Here is a 22,680-nt window from a genome sequence, read left to right on the forward strand (position 1 = left end):
GAAGTTGATGATAGCTGCCCTTTTCTGATTGCCAAATTCAATTCCTGCTAGCAGGCTTTTAATTAATTCTGATAATCAGTAGACCAATCATCAGAGAAAGGCAAAAGGGGCTCATAAGATTTAATTTTTCCCATACTTCCTCCTACTGAAAATTATGACTCAGTTGGAAAGAGGAGGCCAATATGTAGCACTGAATGATTCATTAAAAATATTTCAAAACTCTGACAGCATTTATCATTAAAGCTTTAGAAATGTGTTTCCTGGAGAGAATCCTGTAGTTCAGATCTTCCAGTGTGGGCATGCTGTTTCACCCAAACCAAAAGTGGGCTACAGCAGCTTCAAATAAGGTTTATAGACTTTGAAATTTCTACCTTCCTGTGAGATAATCTCAAGAAAGTTTGGATTTATGTCCATGTAGGCTTTTAGAACTGGCAAATAAACACTGTATGTTTTTTTTGTAGATGCAACCTAAACACAATTCTTGGGGAATTTTGTAGTTGGGTGTTAGTCAAAGATCAGAAAAGTTCTTGAGAACTAAGAGAGGGTAGTATATTTTTAATTAGACTAACTTGAATAGATAGAAAAAAAATAGGAAAGTCTTAATATCCAGAAACTTTTATTTGGGTATGGAGCAGAAGGAACAAATTTTAAAGCTTAACAGAAAGTTGAGTTCTTCCTCCTGTGCAAACCAAAAATAAGCATATTTACACTTGATCATTTTTGAAGCTTTTCTGCCTGAATCTCACTCAACCAGAACAGTAGACCTCTTTGAGATGATTGTATGTTGCACCAGTCAAAATCCGCAGCAGCTGAAACAAAGGAGTGATTGAGCAAGCTCATTTAAAAGGAAAAAGTGAAGCAGAAAATGTTTAATCTTAGATAACAAAAAATGTAATTAAGGTACAATCTGAATACCAATAAGCATATAGTGTCCCAGGCACTAGCTGCAATCTCTTCTCAGACACCAAAATGTAGGTGATAACCTCTTTACAAGCTCCTGCTGTCAGGGAGCTCACCCAGCAAAAGCTGTCTCTGCTGTGCATCAGCTTAATTTCAACATCCACACTATTCAACAAAGTTGTATAGTGTGGGCATTCAGATGTGTCCTCACAAAAAGTGTTTAACTGAGTCATGCATGGCTCAGAGCTCTCTTTTACAGCATGAAGTAGCACAGTCACATCTCCTTGGCACAGTTACATGCTATGAATTGAGCAGATAAGCAGTGACGGAGAGATGAAGTTTGTGTTAGAGTCATGTGAGCAACTGTCTATGCTGGTAAATTAAACATGGCTGAGACCTTTGTTAAACCCAAAAGTCAACTTGGTGTGAGATGGCTCCGCTGGTAAATTCACTGCCACAGACTCCCAACAAGACAGCTACACCCCACCTGCAAGTTGGTGTTCATAGAATATAACCCCATGCTGTTGGGTTATATGTACCTGCAAGTCTCTCTCACCTGCCATAGCTGATGTTGGGCCCATGATGTCACTCCCTGCTGACTCAACTGCTGATGATGCTTGAATCAGACACCCACCCACGAATCCTCAGGGGCAATCTTCCCCTCCCAGTAGGCTCCACGTGGCCCAGTTCAGACCCTAAGCTTGGGAGATCATCAAGTCCAACCTTTACCCCAGCACTGCCAAGTCCACCACTAAACGACGTCACTAAGGTCCTCACCTGCATGTTTTTTAACACTTCCAGGGATGGTGATCACACCACTTCCCTGGGAAGCCTGTCCCAATAACTTGTCACCCTTGCTAACTTCCAAGCTGCAGGAAGGGAAATATCACATTAATAAAGAGCTAATGCTAGTTACACGTAGCACAGAGTGTGGACCAAAGTAATGGCAGTTAATAGGTTCCAGGGTCACTCTTTCTTTTAGTTTACTCATATCAGGACAGCCATAAGGGCTGTTGCAGACATACCACACCGTCGTTCACTCCCAGTGATGTTCAGTAAGGCTATGCTGCTTACTTTGGCAATGAATAGTATGAGTCAAAACTGGTGCAAAGTAACTGGCTCTGGAGTGATCACTTCCTGTGATAAACCCCAATGACACTGTAGACTTAATTCTAAAGAAAAAGTGCTTGTTGCAAATAATTTGATAAGCTATATAATTTCTCTTGGGAATACTATGCAGCACAGAAAACTGACATGCTTTCCTTCACCTGACTGCATAAAAAAATGTATCATATAAAAAAGAGAAACTTGAATAATGAATGGCTTAAGACAGAAAAAAAACAGACACATGTATGGGAAATTGAGAGTCTGACTATGCTTTTCTGTAGTGTTTCTATTGAGATTAATTATGGTGGTTAGCATATGACTAACTCTCTCATTCTTTTTGTTGGAAAAAAAAAAGTGTTGAAATCATATACCTTATTACCATACAGTATGTCTGTGATCGTGACTTCTAAAGCTCGAAGAAAATACAAAAGAGACCTTTCTTAATCATTACTTGGTGTTAACACAAAGGCACCAGAAGGAGCAGATGAAACAAACCATTTAAGTTAATATACACTTGTCAAGCAAGAAACAGTATGATGACATGAATCCAGTCTCTCAAAGGAAGGAAATTTTTTTGTTCAGTGAAAACTGATATCTCTCAGTAAAACACCCAGTACAAAAATAGGAAATGAAGTTAAGAAATGTAAAGCTCTTCCATTCCTCTCATCTTTTCTCTTTGCACTAATAAATTATTATGTTTAATGTTATGGGATTTTACAGAAGAGAAAGCAAGCCATAGCTTGTCATCAAAGCTTGACAAAACCAGAAGTTCTCTTTTATTGTCAACATACAATGACAATTTTCATAGAACTATTAGAGGTGTCAGCTCCCTATAAATACTTGTGTCCTATTATAGGTAAGCCATACTTAAAGGACAGGAACAACTGAATGAAAACCTATCCCTTACTCAACAAAATAACTGTCAATGGAGTGCCAGCAATGTCATGTAGAAGATTCTGAATGACACATGTAAATCCCATGCCTCTGTGAGAGAAGGTACTGTTACTCTTCTTGCCTCACTGAGGGTGAGCATAAGGGAAAGCTTTGAGCACTCTCATGGAAATCTAGCATTATGGTTTGTTCCTAGGTAACATAATTTCAGCATGGTGATGTCAGCAATAAATCTGGATATATAAATATATTAATAGAAAATTAATAAAATACTGAACAATACAATGAGTGTAAGTTGCAACATAAGATGTATTATGCCGGTTGCAGATGGTGCATAACTCATAAAAATGTCACATTAATGATGTCTAGAAGTTTGTTCAAATCCTGTTGCAATTGACAATTTGGTCAGTATCATACCTGATAGGAATAGTAACCTGGTTTTGATAAGCAATTGCTTTTTTATACTTGGTGATTAAAATTTCAAGTTCTTCAGTTTGAGAATGTACCATGTTCCATATTGGTCCTAAGGGTCCTGTCTAAGTTGTAGGCCAATATTCCTCCAGCAGCAATATGAATTAGGTTTTTGGTTTCTCTGAAGTCATTCTGTCATTACACAGACCATCACAAAACAAAACCAATACATATATAACCCAATTTTCACTGAAGTACAACCATGGAATTATCATACTCTTAGCCTAAAGAGCAGGTACCTGAGATCAAGTGTCTTGTATTACTAAGTGTTCATGGTTTCCCCATTTTACAACCATGAACACAGATTAGATTACCTTTGTTATTCATGCATTTGGTCCCTTGAACTGGTAGCCATCCATATTCTATTAGCTAAAATAATGAGGAGTGGACCATACTGGTAAATGGATTTTTCTTTACTTTCCCCATTTATGGTGCAGTGATAAATAGATCCATTTAACAGACTACTTTCACTTGCTACCCCTAAGCTTTGATAAAATGGATTTTACAGTACTGACACAAATAAAATAATAGAGTCCCTAACATAGCAGAATTCCCACTATTGATCCAATTGGTTTGTTTTTCATCTTCATTTATAATAAAGATTTGCATGGTAACAGAAGCAATGGTAGTGCTGGTATTGGAAACAAATTTGTAAACACCAGCATATATATCCTTGAAAATCTTCTGGAGTTTATTCCAGGCGGTTAGGCTAATAGTCAAAGTATTGGTAGCTGCATCCTTTCCATTTATTATGTCCATAGTCTGACAATTATTGCTTAATGGTCCTAGCCTGGACACTTTATTACTAGTGATTTCTAAGTTGATAGAATCCAGTGTTCCTGTGCCCAATCCAACTGTTCTTAATGCCGTGGAAAGATCCCTAACTATGCAGGTTTTAAAGTTTGCAGTCTGGATGTAGTGTGTGCAAGGTAAACGTTATCCAAACCACTCATTACTTCAGCTGTGGTTATAATAAATTTCCACCCTTCAGAGGTACATGCCAAAGGACTTCCCCTGCCCTAAGGTTTGCTTGTCGTTGATTCTAGACAAGAGAATCCTTTTTTAAAATGATCAAATGCACTGGTTATCACTATATTATCTGCTTGCTTCTTAGTAATTAAACAACCTCACCTTCTGGCATGCTGATGCAAGTCACATGCTCCAGTATGTCCAAATCATTCATGCAGCCATTCAGCAATCAAAGCAGAAAAAAAGCCTTGAGTCCTGAATGGTTAGGCAAATACCATCATTTCCTGGTGTGCCGCTACATGCCCTATAGTAACAAGATGAGAGTTGTCAATATCTTATATTTGATCTCAATATTTGCTTCTCTATATATGAGATATATGGGGAATTTGCCCAATTTTATAGCATTATGCCATACAGCATAGGAATCAGTATATATGGCCTGTGCTCTATTTCTAAGAGCTAATACCACGGCACAGAGCTCTGCTAATTGACCATAACCTCTTATTTGCTCAACTATTACAGGTTCTTTGGCTACAAATACAGTAGCAGCCATTTCTTGCTGTTTACACTGTATTTTTTGAGTGCTCCTGTCAGTAAATCAGAGACCATCAGGTTGACGGGCTGAATTCGGGCATCCTGGCTAGAAGAACAAGGAGGCTTCATGTATTCAATGGGCATTTCTATATGTGCCACAACTTCAGTAATTTTACTCTCCTTAGTTAAGCCAGATACAATTTCATGACGACAGAGTACTCACCTTTGACAGTGGCCTTACACGCTACACCTAAAGGTGCTGGTTTACCAGCAAGCATGGGTTTAAAAAGTGTTACTGGCAATGGTATATGCTCCTTTCCTAGGTCAAGAGTTCAGTCACTACCTGTCCTTTGTAAATTGCTGACATCATATTATCAAAAGTGGAACGATCGCCGCCAGATAAACACATATACTGCACAACAGTGACCTCCTGTGGTAATTTTAATGTTTCTAGTTATTTAGACAATAAAACATGGACAATGGTTGGACTGTTCAAAACATACATTAAAGGAGTAAATGTATGTAGCAGAGTTGCTCCACCTGCATCTGGTTCATATCATAGAATTGTAGAACACCAGGTTGGAAGGCACCCCAAGGATCATCTTCTTGGAGGACAAGTCTTACAAGAACCAGTGCAAGTGCAGCGACCTGAACTGAGCTGGCTTTGGTGCCAAGTAACTCCACACAAAACACCACATCCCTTGTCCTGAGTGACCACCATAATGGAGCCCCAAGTCACGGACTACATGAACTCAGTGGATGTTTTGTATACATTTAAGAGCACTTTAAGGACATTTTACAGGTGCGTTCCATAGACCAAGGAATGCTACCTTTGTACTATATCAAAGGATGAGGAGTGGTGGTTAGTGAGTGGTGATGGTTAATAACTGGACAGTGTGGGACCTGAGCATGATGTAAACAGTATGGGATAAAGGGTGGAGAATGTGCTGGTTTAGGCTGGGATAGAGTTAATTTTCTTCGTAGTAGCTAGTAATCGAGTGCTCTGGATTTGTGCTGAAAACAGTGTTGATAACACGGAGACGTTTTAGTTATTGCTGAGCAATGCTTACACAGAGCCAAGACCTTTTCTGCTCTTCTAGGCTAGGGGTGCACAAGGAGTCAGGAGGAGCCACAGCTGGGACAGCTGACCCCAACTGACCAAAGGGATATTCCATACCATATGATGTCCATTGAGAGGAAAGCAGCTTACCTGATGTGTAAAAAATGCATACTGGTAACTGGTGCCAGCAAGGTCTTGCAACCTCTAATAGAATGTAAAGGACTGGATATCTTTAATTGGGGTTGAAGAATTCAAATTGGAGTTTTATACTGAACTTCCACATTGATAGGTGTCAGTTTCTTCTCCAAAGTAACAACTAATAGGACAAGAGGCCTCAGGCTGTGCCAAGGAAGGTTTAGATTGCATATTAGGAACAATTTCTTCACAGAGAGGCATTGGAACAGGCTGCCCAAGGAATTGGTAGAATCACTGTCCCTGGAAGTGTTTACAAATTGTGTAGATGAGGCCCTCAGTGACATGGATGGTGGCTTTGGCAGTCTTGGGGTAAAGGTTGGGCTTGATGATCTCAAAGGTCTTTTCCAACCAAGTTGATTCTATGATTCTGTGTCATGCTCAGCATATAAAGCTAGGGGAAGAAGGAAGGGAGGACATTCAGAGTGATGGTGTTTGTCTTTCCAAATAACCATTACACATGATGGAGCCCTGCTTTCTCAGGGATGGCTGAACACCTGCCTGCCAATGGTAAATGGTGAATAATTTTGCTCTGCTTGTATATGGGGCTCTTGTTTTACCTATTAAACTGTCTTTACCTCAATCCATGAGTTCTCTCACCTGATTCTCCCCCTCATCCCACTGAGGACGAGTGAGCAAGTGGCTTTGCAGTGCTTAGCGGCCAGCTAGGGTTACACCAGGCAACTGCCAAGAGAGGAAACATCCGCGTCCTTCTAGTTTGGGTCAAAAGGAAAACCCAGACAGCTCAGGGTCATAACCCATACAGCAGAGCACAATACACAAATGTCCTAAGCTCTATAAATTACTAAGACCTAGGCAACTGCTTTGGACTCCCTCTACGACACCGAAAATGGCCTTGTTCCTAATTTTGCAGAGACAAAAGGCCTGGTTCTGGCACTCATGAGAAGACCGAACAGACGGCTGCTGCTTTCCACCACCTTCAGACGCTCTCAGGCCGCCCTTGCGCTCCTGCCCTGCACACCCACCCCAGCTCTTGAAGACACACTGCACGTATGAGAAAAACAGAAGCCCTCGACCCCCCCGTGAACGCCCCTCCGTACCCCTGCGGTGCGGGCGCCACACTTCCCCTTGCTCGGGTCACACCCCACCCTTCCGCCACCGCACTGGGACGCGCGGGCAGCTCGCAGCTGGGCCCCCGCGGGCGGAGCCGGTGGGCAGGTGAGGCCCCACCTCTCCAGCAGGGAGTCTGCGGCTGTGAGGGATGGGAGTTGTTCGAGGCGGTGTTGCGTGTGGACGGTGCTGCGTTAGGCTTCCCGCAGCGGGACAGCAGGCCCGGTGCCGCGCTGCCTCCCGCCTAGGCCTTCTACCTGCGGACAGGGTCGGGGAGCCGCGGTGGGCAAGTGGAGGAGCTGTCGGTGTTTGTTTCAGTTTCGCTGGGTCTTTCTTTCTCTGGCCTTTCTACCCCAGGGTCTCTCCGTGCCCCGCGGCAAGGAGAGGTGCGGCTTTCCGGCAGGCCCGTGACTGTAGGGTTGAAGCTAACGGCGCGGTGTGGTGCAGCCACCAAGGGGGTTCTCGCAGAGTTCAACCCGGTTGTCTCCCGCCTGGCCCTGTGCCTGTGCTGGAGGTGCTAGTGCCTGGGTGCCAGGCTATCTCTAGCGCTTCAGACTGTTGCCGAAGCCAGGTTGGAAGAGAAGGAGCTTTTTCTGTGTCAGGTGAAGAGCTTGCTGTTTGGATGGGTGTTAGGAAGATCCTGTTGGGGAATGTGGAGCTAATTGCTGGCCTTTGCATAGCTCTGCAAAGCCCAGCAAAAGGAGAGTGCCATTGTTGCGGTTTCTTTGACAGCCAGTTCCTGCCTGACCGAGTTTCGGCAAGTACTGGCGGAGCTCCATGTATCTTTGCCATCCCAAAATCATTCCACCTAGTGTCCTCTTGCATGCTGCATGAGGGCATTTACTCCTTTTGCAGGGCTCTTTTAGAAGATGTCAGGTGGAAAAAAACACTCTGAAACACTCTGCCCTCTAGGTGAAGCCTAGTACTGCTCAGCCTGTTTGACTGGGGTTCCTGATCCCCCTTAGAGGAAGTTTTGATTTTGTTTCATAATCTTAAGCTGTGGTGTGCAGTAGAGATTCAGGAGAGTGGCAACCCAGCAAATTGCAAAGGAGAGAGAGAGCCTTTGGGATAATTGGGCTGTGCAGTTTCTCATGGACCAGTTAATGAAGTGACAGCAAACATAGTCTAATGTTTTCCACTCCTGATACCAGGAAGAGTAAGTGCTTTGGGGAATTCTTAGACATGAGTTGCAGCATAGTTAACATTTATGTGTACCTAAGAGCTCTTTAATAGGCTGCCTGCCTTAGGGTAGTTTACTTACACCCACGAAATTGTATTTGATGCACTTGGAGTAACTTGGCAAGTGTCCTGTGACATAATTCCTTAGACTTTTTCTTCCTTGTCTGCCACTCCCTTTTCCGATTAATGAAGGTTTGTTTACATTTTCTTTTTTGCTCACTAGAAGTTGAGAAAGTAATGTATCTAGAGGTTGGGTGGTGTTGGGATGTTTTTGGGGAGGCGGGGGACTTAGTTTGCTTGTTTTATAAATAAAGACCTGCAAACAGGTACTGCCTTTGCTTTTGTTAATGTGTGAGGAGGAAATGGAAACAAAAGGGTAAGTGCTTCTTGCTGTCTGTGCCTCTTGGTGTTCTTGGAAATAGTTTTCTTCATGAAGATGCATGATCCCCTGTATTAGAACACAGTATATGAAATTTGAATGCCGTTTCAAAACGGAAACCGAAGTTCTCTTGTTGCATCTGATCCTCTAGGTGTTGTGTTTACTATATTCCCCAGAATAACCAAGCCTGGTCTTCTGTCTCCAAGCTGAACAGCACAGCATGTTGCTCAAGTTCCAGGTGGGCTCGATTTGTTATTGCCTGGAAGAGGGTTTTACCATAAGCGTTTTCTTTTCCATTATCATAGGACAGTAATACCACATGCCACTAACAGGACCAGAGAAATCAGTAACCCTTAAGAGCCCACTTCCTCCAACATCCCAGATTCCAGGTCTTGGTGATCTTGCAAATGCTCCACATGAAATGCCATCCAGGTGCTGCAGGAAGTGGATCAAAGAGACAGATTCAGCTTATGTCAGGCTGGCAAAGCAAGGAGGCCAATCTGAATGGTGTCTGTCTTGCTCATTTTGTTTTCCTTTGTTTTCTTTGGCTTTGCTTGGGTGTGGTGGTGGGAAGTGCCTGTAAATACTGCAGAAGAATCCTCTGGAATTTTGAAGTTAAATGAAAAGTTAATGAGCGATGTCACCTTCTCAAACCATCCTTGTAGTCAGTTGTGTATAGGTATCTTGTGTCAAAATGTGTAGTCTTGCACTGTATCTGATCTAAGCAGATGATGACAATTTAGCTGCATTTCAGTGAGGTCTGTACCATTTATGCTTGGGCTGTTTAAGTAGCAGTCTGGTGAAAATGATGTCACAAGAAAGCTTCATCAGAGAACTTGGTAGAGGTTTATAAAGTGTGGGGTTTTGTTTTGTTTTTTGTTTTTTTTTTTTGTTTGTTTTTTGCGATGACATTCAGTTTGTTACAGTGCTGTATATATTTGTTCTTGTGTGAAGGTGATCTGTGGTTTTGTTATTTCCTTTATCTAAGAAGGAAGCTTGAGGAACTTGAGCATGCATGCTCTGAGCAAGGTGACAAATCCAGAAATAAGAATTAACAGAGCAGTAGAAACATTTCAAAGCATTTAGAGCAAGATAAAGCACAAGTGGAACATAATGCTGCAAGGTTCTGACTATCCATTTTATGAAGGGAAACAAATGGTCCTTACTAAATAAAATCAAGCACTTTTTCCTGATAAAACAGTAACCTGAAAACAAAGGTAATGCTTTTGCAACCAGATAAAAGTCAGAAAAGTAGCAGCTTTTGTCTTTTTCTCTCAAGACCTACTGAAGCACTACACTGCTGTGATAAGTAAATCCTCTCCAGCAGCATATGCTGCACCTGACTGGTACTTGCACTGCTCCAATCCCCCAGTGACCAATAAGCCACAGTAAGTCTGCTGAGACCTTACATAACTTCTTGGGTTCTTCACTTGGTAGTGTTTAAAATGCTGTTGTACTAAAGTAGAAGATATGTATCCCTTGTATAATAAACAGGTGTTAAATCTTTGCCTGCAGGAGCTATGTTTCCTTTCTACCAGATTATGTAATTCACAGAGAGTTTAAGGCTGATGAACATTGTGGTAACCATTGTGAGATAAGAGGCCCTTTCGATTTTGATACGAAAACTGTTTGGCAGCAGGATGCTGAGGACAAAGAAAAGGCAGAGAAAAAGAAGGTATGATGGAGAGGCACTCTGTCACTTGCTTGGTTTGTACAGCTTGTGAAGACACTTGTAGATGGGCCTGTTATAGAAGGGAAGCTGTAGTCCACCCAAGCTTCTGTGTTCCAGAGACAATCTTTATATTGCAGTTAATTGAGAAGAAAGCTGTGTTTCTCAAGTGCAGTAGGTATAGCATAAGAAACAGAAATGCAGTTTCCAGTCACATTATATAGGGCATATACTGAAGTGTGAAAGAAGGCCAGTAGTTAGTTTCCATCTCCTTATGCTTTTATTTCCCCTGCAGTTCAGTCTTGGTGAAGAGAATTTTTGTTTAGTAATTTTCGGGGAAGAAGAAATGAGAAGGAGAAAGGAACAGAAGACTTTTCCAAAAAAGGAGCGTGCTTTAGTTTAAGATGCAAGAGAGTCTCTAAAGATACTGCAGTAGCTGTCTTTGAACAGAAGATGTATCCAAGACAAGTATAGCGCAAGCTATGTCCAGAACAAACCTTTCTGTAGTGATCTTGGCATTTTGTCCAGGAAGCCTCTCTCCTGTCCTCCCTCTTTCATCCTCCACGCCCTTGCCTGTTTTAGAAGTTGAAACCTTATGGTTTTATTAATATTCTCTGTAATCTTGGTTGCCTAATTTACTGTAGGTCTTTGGAGTATCCATGGAAAGGTGTTTGATGTACTTGAAGAGAGGTAAGGATGTTGGATATTTTAGGAAAAAAGTTCTTAGCCTTTGCTGAGATGAGTAGTGCAAATTCAGAACAATGGCATGTGCAGATGGGAACGCCTCATTACTGAATAGGTTAGGGAATGTTTACTTAATCTGTGGAAAGAGGCAAACAAGCAATGTATGCTTACGCTACAATTTGCCTGGTGCTTGTAGGTGAATCTTTTTTTCAATCAGAGGTACAAGGACTGAAAATGGAAACTTGGCTTGCCATGGGGTCTCTTGAAAGGATCTTCAGTACTCTAAAAGTCAAACTTTCGTAACAGTAAGAGTAATGCAAGTCCATGTGGTGACTTGTGAAGTGAGACTGAGATCCATTTCTGTTTGTGTGAAGTTTGATAGACAGTTTCATTCAGTCATGTGAATGAAAGTTTCCATATGTTTTATTTAGCACCAAATATAAAGCAAATTTGTTGTATATTCAGCTCAATTTCAAAGTCTGCTGAGGTCCTGAAAGATAGTCTACACTGTTCTTTTGGAAGCTGAAGTTGAGTTTTTGTCTGAGGTGCTAAATCTATCAAATCTTTTTCTTTAGGACTACGTGCCTGACAAGGCAGATTCTGCGTCTTTAGCTTTAGCTTTACCTCCATACCACCATCTCTGGAATGGTTATCCTTCATAGTACCTTTCTTGTACCCTGAAAAGTGCCTTGTATATCTTGAAACTTTGCATGATGCTTCTTTCACAGCTGCTTCTTGTATCTCCTCTTACAGGAGGTTTCTATCCTGTGCTTATAGACTACCTTTCTGAAGAGTCTTTAAGTGAGACAATGGATCTAGCCCTGCCAAATGGTCTTGACTTTAGTTTTCTCAGTGTACATCTTGCATGTTGAAATGTAAGAGATATATTCCAAAACACCACAAGCAAATTTCTAAGCAATATTCAATTCCTTTGTTTGACTGTGTGATTATATTGCAGCAGCAAACTACTTCAACTATTGAGACTGAACATACTGAAAATATTTTTCAGTCCAGTCTGACTAAGCAGTTGCTCAGAAGACACTCATGATGGAGTCATGGAGATAAATGCCTTAGGGTGCCCTTAGGCACAAGTGCAAAAACATTCTGACTTCTAAGGGTACCTCTTCAACTCTGTTTGGAAAACATTGTTTCCCAGGTGGGCCCTTTCTCTAGAACATTAAGCCTTTATGCCACTTTGTTTTGAAGTATTGGAATCTCCACTGTTCATCATATTATGATTGTCAATGTGTAGAGGTCTGGAGATCAGGAGGACCATTACATGGTTCTCTGTGCCTTGGGATGGATCCTGTAGTTCCTCCTTAATGCCTTAATCACAAGAATAATTCTTATTCTTCTGGGAATTTTGCAGCAAAATGCTGCGAAGATGTGTTAGTGCATGAAGGATTTAGCTTCTATGCTCATGGCAACATGATGGTCTATGAGCCTGTCCTGGGTTCAGCAGTAGCAGTCATTTTTCTCCTTCTTGGTAGCTGGTGCAGTGCAGTGTTTTAACTTTCAGCTTGGGAACAGAGCTGATAACAATGATGTTTTGGTTTGGCCAAGGACTTTGTGAGCCTCATGCTCTGCCAGGGAGGAGGGGAAGCCGGGAGGAAGCAGAGACAGGACACCTGACCCAAACTGACCAAAGAGGTATTCCATACCACAGCACGTCATGCCCAGGATGTAACTGGGAGTTAGCCGGAAGGGCTGGGAGACTGGGGGGTTGGAGGAGGTATGGGTTGGTGCTTGGTCAGGCTGGGGGGGCGAGTTATCGGTCGGCTGGTGGTGAGGTGATGTATTCTTTTCCCTTGTTATTTCCTTTATCATTGTTATTGGTAGTAGCAGTAGTGATTTGTGTTATACCTTAGTTACTAAACTGTTTTTATCTCAGCCCGTGGGAGTTGCATTCTTTTCGATTCTCCTCTCCATCCCTCCAGGAGTAGGGGGAGGGAAAGAAGGAGGGGAGTGAGTGAACAAGTTACCTGACTTGGTTTAAACCACGACAGAGCCTAAGTATGCGTATTTTGCTTATGCATCATATGGACCAGCTGGGTTGGATTGAAAATGCTATGACTCTTAAGAAAGAGGCAGCCATGTGTAAGAGTGAGAGATCTGTTGCAAGGTTGTGTCATGGTTAGCATCAGCATTAGGCAATCTTCCTGCATCATCAGCAAGATTATTACTTCATTTCTGAAGAAATCCCTTTTAGTCACTTGCCTGAAATGTGTGTGTGTGTGTATATATATACGCATACATCCATCCCTATGTATGTGCTGTAGTAAAAGGATTACTTGTTTGAGGTCAGGATTTGGAAGAGAGAGAATTGGAATGTAATCAAATTTTCCCTTGATTGCAGGGTAGCCAGGACTTCATCCAGGGGCTTTTAGCTTTCCATGCTGGCAGTAGGTATCTGTTGTTCTTAATATACTAGCGAGGCACAATACTTATCACATTTCATGTTTCTTGAATCTGAGACTAATAATTGTGTATGTATAATAAATTTAGGTAGTAATTTTTAGGGTATGTTGTTGCTATCTCTTGACAAAGAGAGAAATCACTTTAAACTGAGAGCATGCAAAAGATGTCCTACATAGTTTACTTTATCTGTGTAAGTTGTCCTCTGTAAAATAGAAGATTGTCAACGTGAAAATGCCTCCCCAGCTATAATCGTTGGGGTGTGGTGGGACAAGGGTCTGCTTTTAATGCTGAATTTGTAAACAAAGCAAAGTAACAAACAGCACCTGGCAGATTGCAGGTGCCCTCCAAAGCCAAATTCTGATCTGTTTCCTCGCTCCTTTTGTTACTCCTCAACTCATTTGAACAGTAGGGAATGTTTTGATACCTGCAGTTTATGCTAGTCTGTCTCATCTAATACCAAGAAAAGAAACAGAACATGTTAAACAATATGACAGACTTGCTGGCAGCCTTCAGATGTTTTCTCATTGCCTTTTTTTATCTTTTTTTTTTTTTTTTTCCCTTCTGAGTTTGGCCTTTGTCTATCTCTAGTCATTCTTTCTAGGTTTTCCCCCTCTTCCTACCTTTTAATTAACTTTTTAATTATTAGACTTCCTTTTCTAGTGCTTTGCTTCAATGCCAAGAGGAGTCTCAACTTTCCATCTGCCATTTGTATCTTGTCTGTCAGTTTTTCCATGTTGCCCTGTGTTCCATCATGCCTTCAATATGTGACAAAGGTGACCGAGTTTGGTGATTTCTACTTGTCTTACTAAATTGCTTTTGTCAGTTGAAACTGTTAAGTAGCTGGGCTGGATCTAAAACTTCCATGGTATGTCAGATCTGAAATGGTGCATTTTAATGGTGCCTGGATGGAAGACAGAACTATAATTTTTTGCACAACAGGATACGATTTGTGAAATGTAAAGCATGAGTAAGCTGCTTCAGCAGAGTGTAGTGTTGGTGGATTTGAAAAGCAGTTCTGAATAACTAAAGCATATTTTAATCTCTAGGTTGGACAACAAACTCTACTCTTCCTCCAACATCACTGCTTCCAGCATCACTGCATGCTCTTGCTGGTATCATCTCTTCTTCTTTGACCAATGTCCATTTTTTTCATCTTTTTAAGCTTCAGCATAGTCAGCCTGAAATCTAGTAGCCCATCCACTTATTCTTTACCAGATTCTGAAATTTTTCTTTTGGTGAAACTTTGATTCTATTGAAGTCTGTAGGGATTTCAGCACTGACTTAACACGTTGGTTTGCATTGGTGTCCTGTTTCAGAATCAGTAGAACTGTCTGTCTTAGGCTTCACTTTCTTTCAGAAAACAATAAAATTTATACTCTCTGAACATCCAGGTCTGCTTCTTTTAGTGGCTTGTTAACTAGTTTACTGATCAGATGTATTCAAATACCATTATACTTTTCTTTGCTCTTTCTTTTTAAATGTGCACAGGCTCCTTGAGCAGTCTGTGGTGTGTTTACATCTACTTCGTAATCTTCTCATGGATGTTTTCATGGGAGTTGTTTTGTAGTGTCTGATAATGGTGCATCTAATTTTTGCGTTTTGTTCATAATTTTTTGCTCTGTTAACTGTATCACAGTAGGTATTTCCACATAGGAGGAAGGTATATTTATCCTTAATGTACTTTTCAATCTACAGAGCAATACATTTCACTTCCAGTTTCTCTGTCCTGATTTTTTTAAAGTAACTTGCAAGTAATAATTCTAATCTGATTGGGATGTTTTCGTACACAGCATACAGAGAAAGGAGCCAAGATAAGAGGCTGCGATAGTTTGAATTGGAAGTTTAACTTAGGGTAGAGGTGTACTGTGGGGGAAAAGCTTGTGGAGAGCACATTTTGCTTTATTGACATAGTGAAAAAACAGCTGATCTCATCTAGAATGACTGACTAAGGTTCTGCTTTATCTTTTGCTATTTCTTTATGATCCTCTACTCTTACTTATGGAAATAATATAGGTAAGATAATGAAGTTTGACAAGACTTGGGGCCTTTAATATATTCTTCACTTTTGAAGGTTATACTATCATACAATCTTCTTGGTTATTTTTATCATAACTCCTTTAATTAAGATTTCTCTAACACAGGTAAAGCTCCCAGCTATAAACCCTAAATATCCAAGCAGAATGCCAAATGTTTCTACGAACAAGGAATTTAGTGGGAAAAATAAACTTTCCTTACCACCCATGTAAGTAGTATGCTTATGAAATTTATTAAATTCCTGAGCAAGTACTATTACTATTTGTGAAAGTGCAGATTAGTGGTTACGTTTATGGGCTTCATGGATCCTTTACTGCTACTAAACTTGCTATTATCTGTGGTATTTTTGTTGTTTGTAAAACTATTTTAGTAATAGCACTTAAAGTCATACAGGAAAGCTATTCAGTATAACTTTGCTTTAGGAAAACTAAGCATAGAGTTGCATGTCTTCATGTAGCACGCTTTTATTGTATTCTAAATTGTCTTGGTTTTGTCCTCAATGCCAGTGTACAGATTCAAATAATAATGTCTATTGTTAGTTCTGTAAACATAGGTTACAAAGACACAAGTGGGGCTACTACTATTTTAAGAAAACACAAACTGTAGCCTGTGTAAGATCAGTCACAGCAAAACTACTGCAATGAACATGGAGGATAAGTCTTTTAAGGAAATTATTATATCACCCATGATGTGATGTAGTATCATCAGCTTTGTGCAAAACTGAATTGTTTCTGTGTACTTTGTCTTAAAAATTTATTGTGCAGTCATCAGTAATCCCAGTATGTTTTAGAAATACATTAATGATGCAGAATAAATTAGTAAACTGCCTAATGAGCAAATCTGTAACAAAATTGCATTTTTGTGCAGCACAGAATGAGTATTGTCAGCCTTTTTTGCTTACACATTCTTGTGTGATTTTCATTTTTCACTTTTTTTCCTCTTAAGACCAGAGCAGTGGTCTTAATTCTGATAATCTTCAATTCTTAGATTATTACATGTGGAATATATGTTTAGTTATTTAGAAATAAATTATAAGGATAATTCCCTTTCTGTGCAAAATGAAATTTTACCATCTAATCCCCATTTTTGTTTACTTATACTATTGTTTTCCTTAATATATCTGGATTTACAGGCCTGCTCAGAAAAAAAAACGAAGCAGTAAATTTAGCAAATTAATTAGCAATGGTTATGGGACTGACTGGCTTCAGCAGTGTACCGGAAGAAACAAAAACATTAAAGAAACATCAGAAAATAGTGATCAGTCCAAAGGTATCATTTTTGAAAGTTGTTTCTTTTCAAGCGAGTTGGGATCTCAAGGTAACAGCAGAGGGCAGCCTGAATCACTTCTCTTTGGATACGGTGAGACTTAACTGAATTGCTCTGCTTAGCTTACAGTTCCCTATGGGCAGCTAAAGAAAAGTGTACTCCTGTTTGTAGTCAGCGAAGGCAGGGATTTAATGGATTTTTTTCCATCTTTACAATTCCAGAAGTATGCTCGGTTCTAATCCAGGCGCTTCTGTGTTTTTGTGAAATGTTGCAAAGGCACAGCTGTCCTTCTGCCTAAATTTAAGCAAAATAAAATATTTGTTGCCTATTTGTTGTGAATTGTCTGTGGCCACTAATATTGTTCTGAAAACTACTTTGGCAAATGTCATTGATACTGATGTTTAAGAAATAGAGAACTATTCGTAAGACTTTGTCAAAACAGATATATGTGCATTGTAAAGACAGTGGCATTGTAACAGTTTTATTAGAGAAAAAACATTATTTGATGTTTACCTACGATTTCAGGCCTTTCTTTGTCATGCACAATTGCAATAGCTATGAAAGACATCATTTGAAAATACTTAGGAAGAAAGGTTAAAGGGTGGAAAATTCCCCTTCCTTATGTCAAAGACCTTTTGTTCAGGCTTTTTACAATGGCTCGGTAACCATGGAGGGTATGTCAGTTTCCTATAGCAACCTTTTAAAATGCTGTTGAACACAGAGGTTGCAAGTTCCAGAATTTTGTTTATTTTTTTATTTGTATCACTGAATGCTTTTGTATACACTGGGGGTTGCCATGACTCCCTTGATCTTGGTATATCAATGTGTGAAAGGCTTAGAGGACAGTTAATTTACTTTCTGTGACACCTTAGCACTTTCTGAATTCATCATGTTTTCCTTCCATCAGTACAGCAACAGTAACTGTGTTTGTGTGTGTCTGTGTGTGCTGAATCTTTTCTTCCAGGTGAGTATCAGAAGAAATCAGGCAAACAAAACTAGAAGTTGTGTGTTATTGTTCAGAAATAAAACTGGTATAAAAGTAAGGGATGAAACCAGATTTCAGTTTGGACCTGAAAGAGGATGCATGACTTTGAAGAGTGACTTCTTGGGTTAGCTTAAGTATCCAAACTCTGGTCATGCAGAGATGCTGCCTTAGGAGATGGAATCACCTAACAATTGAGCTGTGGAGCCTAAAAAAGCTCTTCCTTAGCATGAAAGAACCTTCATTATTCTTTTGTTTTTGGATGCTATTGAACTTTCTTGTGCACTGACATTTTTCTTTTGCATTACTGTAACATGAAAGGATTTTTCATTTTTTGAAATCTCAAATTCATTCATTTAGTGATAATCAATTTCTTTAATGTGAAATTTGCCTTTGGATTTGAAGGAAGCTGGAGTTTTTTTTTGGAGTAATCATGTTGGTTTGGTTATACCACCTATGCATAGAGACCAAAATGATGGGTATACTCAAAAGACTGCTGTAGAGCCAGTATGCTGCATAGTTTGATGTATCTTCAAAAATAAGATGTATCTAGATATCTTATTTTTGAGATGCTTTTCTTTTACAAATTCTTAGATAATACCTCCTGCTTTGCTTGTATTGCCCTCCTTTGTTGATCATAGCTACATTCTGATTGAGAGAGATTCTGTATCTCGATATAAAAGGAGTTTTTTGGTTTTTAAATGTTCTTAACAGTGTGGTTTCATCCAGGCACGTGCTTTGATTCAGTTTTGACCTTTTCATTCTTTCAGGTATGCGCTGAAGGTAGTGCTTGTATTTTCCCACTTAGGTAATTTTGTCTGCTCATCCAAAACAATTGCCAGCATGAGCACCTTGCAGCTCCCTTTTGAGATGGAGCTTTCTTGGTTATGTCTTGCACAGGATAAGTCCAGGACATCAGGCAGGAGATACATCCCCTTCGGTATGTAAATCTGTAACCCATGTATGCTGGCTTACAGATTTACATCATATGTGCAAACCTTGTAGGTAGCTTCTCTATCTTACTAGCTAAAATATAAAAGTACTGGAATTTGTATGCCTTTTGATGTGAGAGAAAAACTGAAAATTATAATTGACCTTTTTATTGCAGTTGAAGTTATCCAAAGAACTTTAATTTTTATTTAATTTTTTTTTTATTGCAGATTCAGAGCCATCAGTCTGAATAAGCACCTACAAGCAATGAGTCAAAGCCACTGCTGAGTTAGGATATATCCTTAAAATCCTATAAATAATTGAATATTTATTATAAAGCCCATTAGAAAGTGGATGCAATTTCAGTATGATATTTTTTGCTAATACTATGAAAAGCGAAGTTTTTAATAAGTAAACGGTAATTTTTAGTCTCCTTTTCAGAGTGTACTCAGTACATTGTACACCTTTGAATCTAAGAAGATTTAAAAATGTGTAACTGAATATATATTTGAACAGAATGTTGAGAGGATTTGCCTTAATATTGCTTTTCTTTAGAACCTTGATATGAAAATTGATTGGAAATAGGTAAACTTGTTGCTAATCTGAACCCTCAAAATTTTCAGTGAAAGTTGGTGAAAGTTTTGCTGTTGTTGTTAGATCCAGCATCTGAGTCCATCTTTGGTGTTCATTCTAACCAACAATTCATCTAAGTCATATTTACAAAAATAAAAGTCTAAAGCATATGAAAAAACTTGAAAGTACAGTTATTGGTTAATCAGCAAAGTTTTCCAACTGTACAAAAAGCTTATAACAAGCTGTATCTGGAGGGCAGGAGGGAATTACTACCTTAAAGCTGTTTTCACTTACAATTTGTTGCTAAGTAATGCTTAAAACCAAATAGGAAGACTGTTGATACCCTTAGGTTTTCAATTACAAAACTTTACACCTAATACAGTAATCACCAGAGCTGCATGATATTTTCCAAAAATAAAAGCGCCATTTTATGGTATTATTTCAGTATTACTCAGTCTGGGAATTCAGCTGTCTTTGTTTGATAGTCTTTGGATAAGGTTATAATTTTTACTTTTAGCATCTGTAAGAAAAGTGTAATAGAGGGCTGGGTCTGTTGTGCCCATCAATGGTAAACTGCAACAGTAAAGTAATTTATTTGTATGACAGCCTTTGTAGCATACTTTAAGGGTATAACTATCAGCAGTAGTGCTACTTTACAGTCTCACTTTTATCTTTTGACTTCCATTATAGGAAAAACTGCTTTTGCAAATACTGTTTGCAGTTACATGATTTACTGTCCAAAACATGAAAGAAAGGGGAAATAAGAGGTGATGATGAAACTCTTTGGAGTTAAATCGCTTCATGGCAGGGCAGCCAAGTGTGTGTGTGTGTGTGTGTGGTGGTTATGCTCATAGGGACTAAGAAGGTATTTTGCTCTTAAGCATATGTTAAGTCCATTTCAGTCTCTTTTGTAGAAAGTTTTCTGAAAGGTGTTTAGTACAAATGTACTGAAGAAGTTGGAGACAGTTGTTATCACCAAAAAACCCCCAAACAACCCCAACTAACATGGGTAAAAATATAGACAAATTTATAAATCGCCTGTTCACACAGACTTGAAAGTGCTTGCTGTGCTGAAGCCCTCAAAATCTATTCCATAACATAAGAATTCCTGTGTGGCTGCAATACTGCTGACCTGCAAAGAAGAATTCTAGTAATTCTTTTCTGTATTATGGAATTATATTATTTATATTATATACATTAAGATGTATACAGATCTTCCTAAAGCAAATTTATTACATTGAGTTTTTTGATATCTAGGTCCTCTTTACTTTTGAACAGTTCTTTGTCAGTATTGGAGTCCTTGTCCAAACCTGTCAGAATTTTTAGGCAATTGTTGAAGGCAGAGACAGAAAGACAACTGAGATCCCAGCATGGTCACTCAGCACTGTTTTGTTTTATTGTACTTGTGGTCTTAGAAGTGTTTATATTGCTGGTTTTCAGATATTTTAGAAGTCTAATTGTAAAAATTATATCTTAGTCACTATTAGGTAATATCCACATGACATTCTTACATTCTTAAAAGCTTACTTACATGCGATTAATGTACACTCAGCTTTCCTTAGTCAAGCCAAGGAGATATTTGATCTGCACTGTCAGTCAACTGAGTCTTCATGGATCACAGTTTGACTACTATGAGGTAAAATATTAACAGATTTCTCTTGGTAAGAGCAGGTGGAAGATCCTGGAATTCCTGCTTGTGAATTCTTGATAGTGCAGAGCTGCAGCAGAAGCATAACTTGCCAGTTCTCCAAGAGCTGTGAAATCAAAGTAGTGTAACAAATCACAAAGTCCCAGCTGGAGGATGGAAATCTGTTGCTTGAGTTCACCTTGCTTCAGTAGTTATGTTTGTTATTTACTTGTGAGTCAATGCAGTCATGCTGCTGGCAGTTTTAAAAGTCATGAGTAGTTCCATGTGACAGCAGTGGAAGCTTCTGGGTCTGGGAGGGTTTTCAGTGTTATTCAGAGAGATGCCAAAGTTGAAAGCTGGGTAATTTCTTACAGAATCTAGCCGTATTGTTTTAAATGCTGAAATGTTTATTTAGTTGCGTTGTGCTCCATTTCTGACTTGAATGCCTTTAAGTAAGAAATTATCTCACTTCTTACTTTTGAATACTGATTGATTTGCAAGCCCAAAGATAAAACAAAAGTGCAGTTGCATTTTATGAATTGAACCCAAGTATACTGAATATGTGAATATTTTTAAAAGAGAATTCCAGATACAGATTTAAAAATAACTTGACAGTTTAGGTACCAAAGAGTAACTTTGTTTTTACATGCAACTGTTTTTCCACAGCAGAGTCTAATGGCTGTTTTCATTTTAACGTGACTGAATATATACTTCATTCTTACCACTTAACGTCTTCTTAGACTAGACTTGAATATAAACATGTTTTCAGAGATGAAGGATACACATACATTAACTTTCTTTGTATAGCAATGCACGCAACAGTTGAATTGCCCATGCATTTCTTAAGCATCTAAAATTTCATTGATTCAGAATATCCATTTCTTAAATACTTGTACCTGTACTGAGTAATGCAGACTTAGTTGTAAAAGATGCAGGATGAAGCCAGCTCTTTTCTGTGAAGAGTGTAATGTTCTGGTTTTGCAGTTCTCTGCAGATCATTTTTCAGAATGTAGTTATATATTATGCTATAGCCTGGAAAATAAGCTAGAAACAGAAATACAGAAGTTCAGTGTTAACATGTTTTGCCCTCCTATTAATAGTATTACTGATTTGTCCTCCTATTAATAGTATTAATGATAATAAACATCCAGAATGACAAGAACCAAAATGCAGTAGGTAAGTATCCAGACAGCTACACTGAATTATTTGACTGATTAACTATAAAGATGGTAAATGGTGAGCAGGAAGGGGTATACTTATTTTAAATACTACACTGTTATCATTGGCTGGTGCAATGGCCAAATAAACTACTGGTCAGGTAACTCTGGTTCTGTTTTCAATGAAATTTTCCAGACTCACATAGTGGTCTTTGTATTAGCACTTGTACTCCTCAAATAGAGGAAAATGTTGCAATGCTTGGAACCTGATGGAATCCAGCTCTCCCAATGGGAAGAATGTGTCTTTGGACATAAACTGGTGGGACTGCTTGAGAGGGCTTTAAACTAGAATCAGTGGCAGAAGGGGATACCAACAGGATTGCTGAAGGTAAGCCAAAGGTTGACATGGTATTGCCTGAGGATGGCAATGCTAGTGGGAATATTTACACTGCTTCTGGGAGGATGGGGGGCTCGGGAGCGTATCTTAAATACGTGTACACCAACATTTACAGTATGAGGAAAAAAACAGGATGAACTGGAAGTGTTGGTCAGCTCCCAGAGCTGATATCATTGGTATTAGAGACTTG

At 39.3% G+C, this 22,680-nt stretch overlaps 1 protein-coding gene and 1 long non-coding RNA gene across 2 annotated transcripts; one reads left to right on the plus strand and one right to left on the minus strand.

Annotated features, from left to right (window-relative positions):
• Positions 1-630: 630 nt before the first annotated feature.
• On the minus strand, positions 631-6,013 carry LOC134159682 (uncharacterized). Its single transcript, XR_009963254.1, has 3 exons — positions 5,943-6,013; positions 2,379-2,419; positions 631-809 (listed from the first exon to the last, which is right to left on the minus strand). It is a non-coding gene; the product is annotated as an uncharacterized LOC134159682 (long non-coding RNA).
• Positions 6,014-7,996: 1,983 nt separating this feature from the next.
• CUNH7orf57 (chromosome unknown C7orf57 homolog) lies at positions 7,997-18,990 on the plus strand. The gene is given in 8 exon segments (XM_062611027.1): positions 7,997-8,991; positions 9,059-9,262; positions 10,033-10,141; positions 10,269-10,428; positions 15,666-15,766; positions 16,691-16,827; positions 18,967-18,976; positions 18,978-18,990. Coding segments are annotated over 7 exon segments (720 nt in total). The 5' UTR covers positions 7,997-8,991; positions 9,059-9,072.
• The last annotated feature ends 3,690 nt before the right edge of the window (positions 18,991-22,680 follow it).

This window comes from Pezoporus occidentalis, unplaced genomic scaffold, assembly GCF_034315485.1.
Source record: "Pezoporus occidentalis ecotype Australia unplaced genomic scaffold, CSIRO_AGI_Poc_V1 ctg15, whole genome shotgun sequence".
Taxonomy (NCBI): domain Eukaryota; kingdom Metazoa; phylum Chordata; class Aves; order Psittaciformes; family Psittacidae; genus Pezoporus; species Pezoporus occidentalis.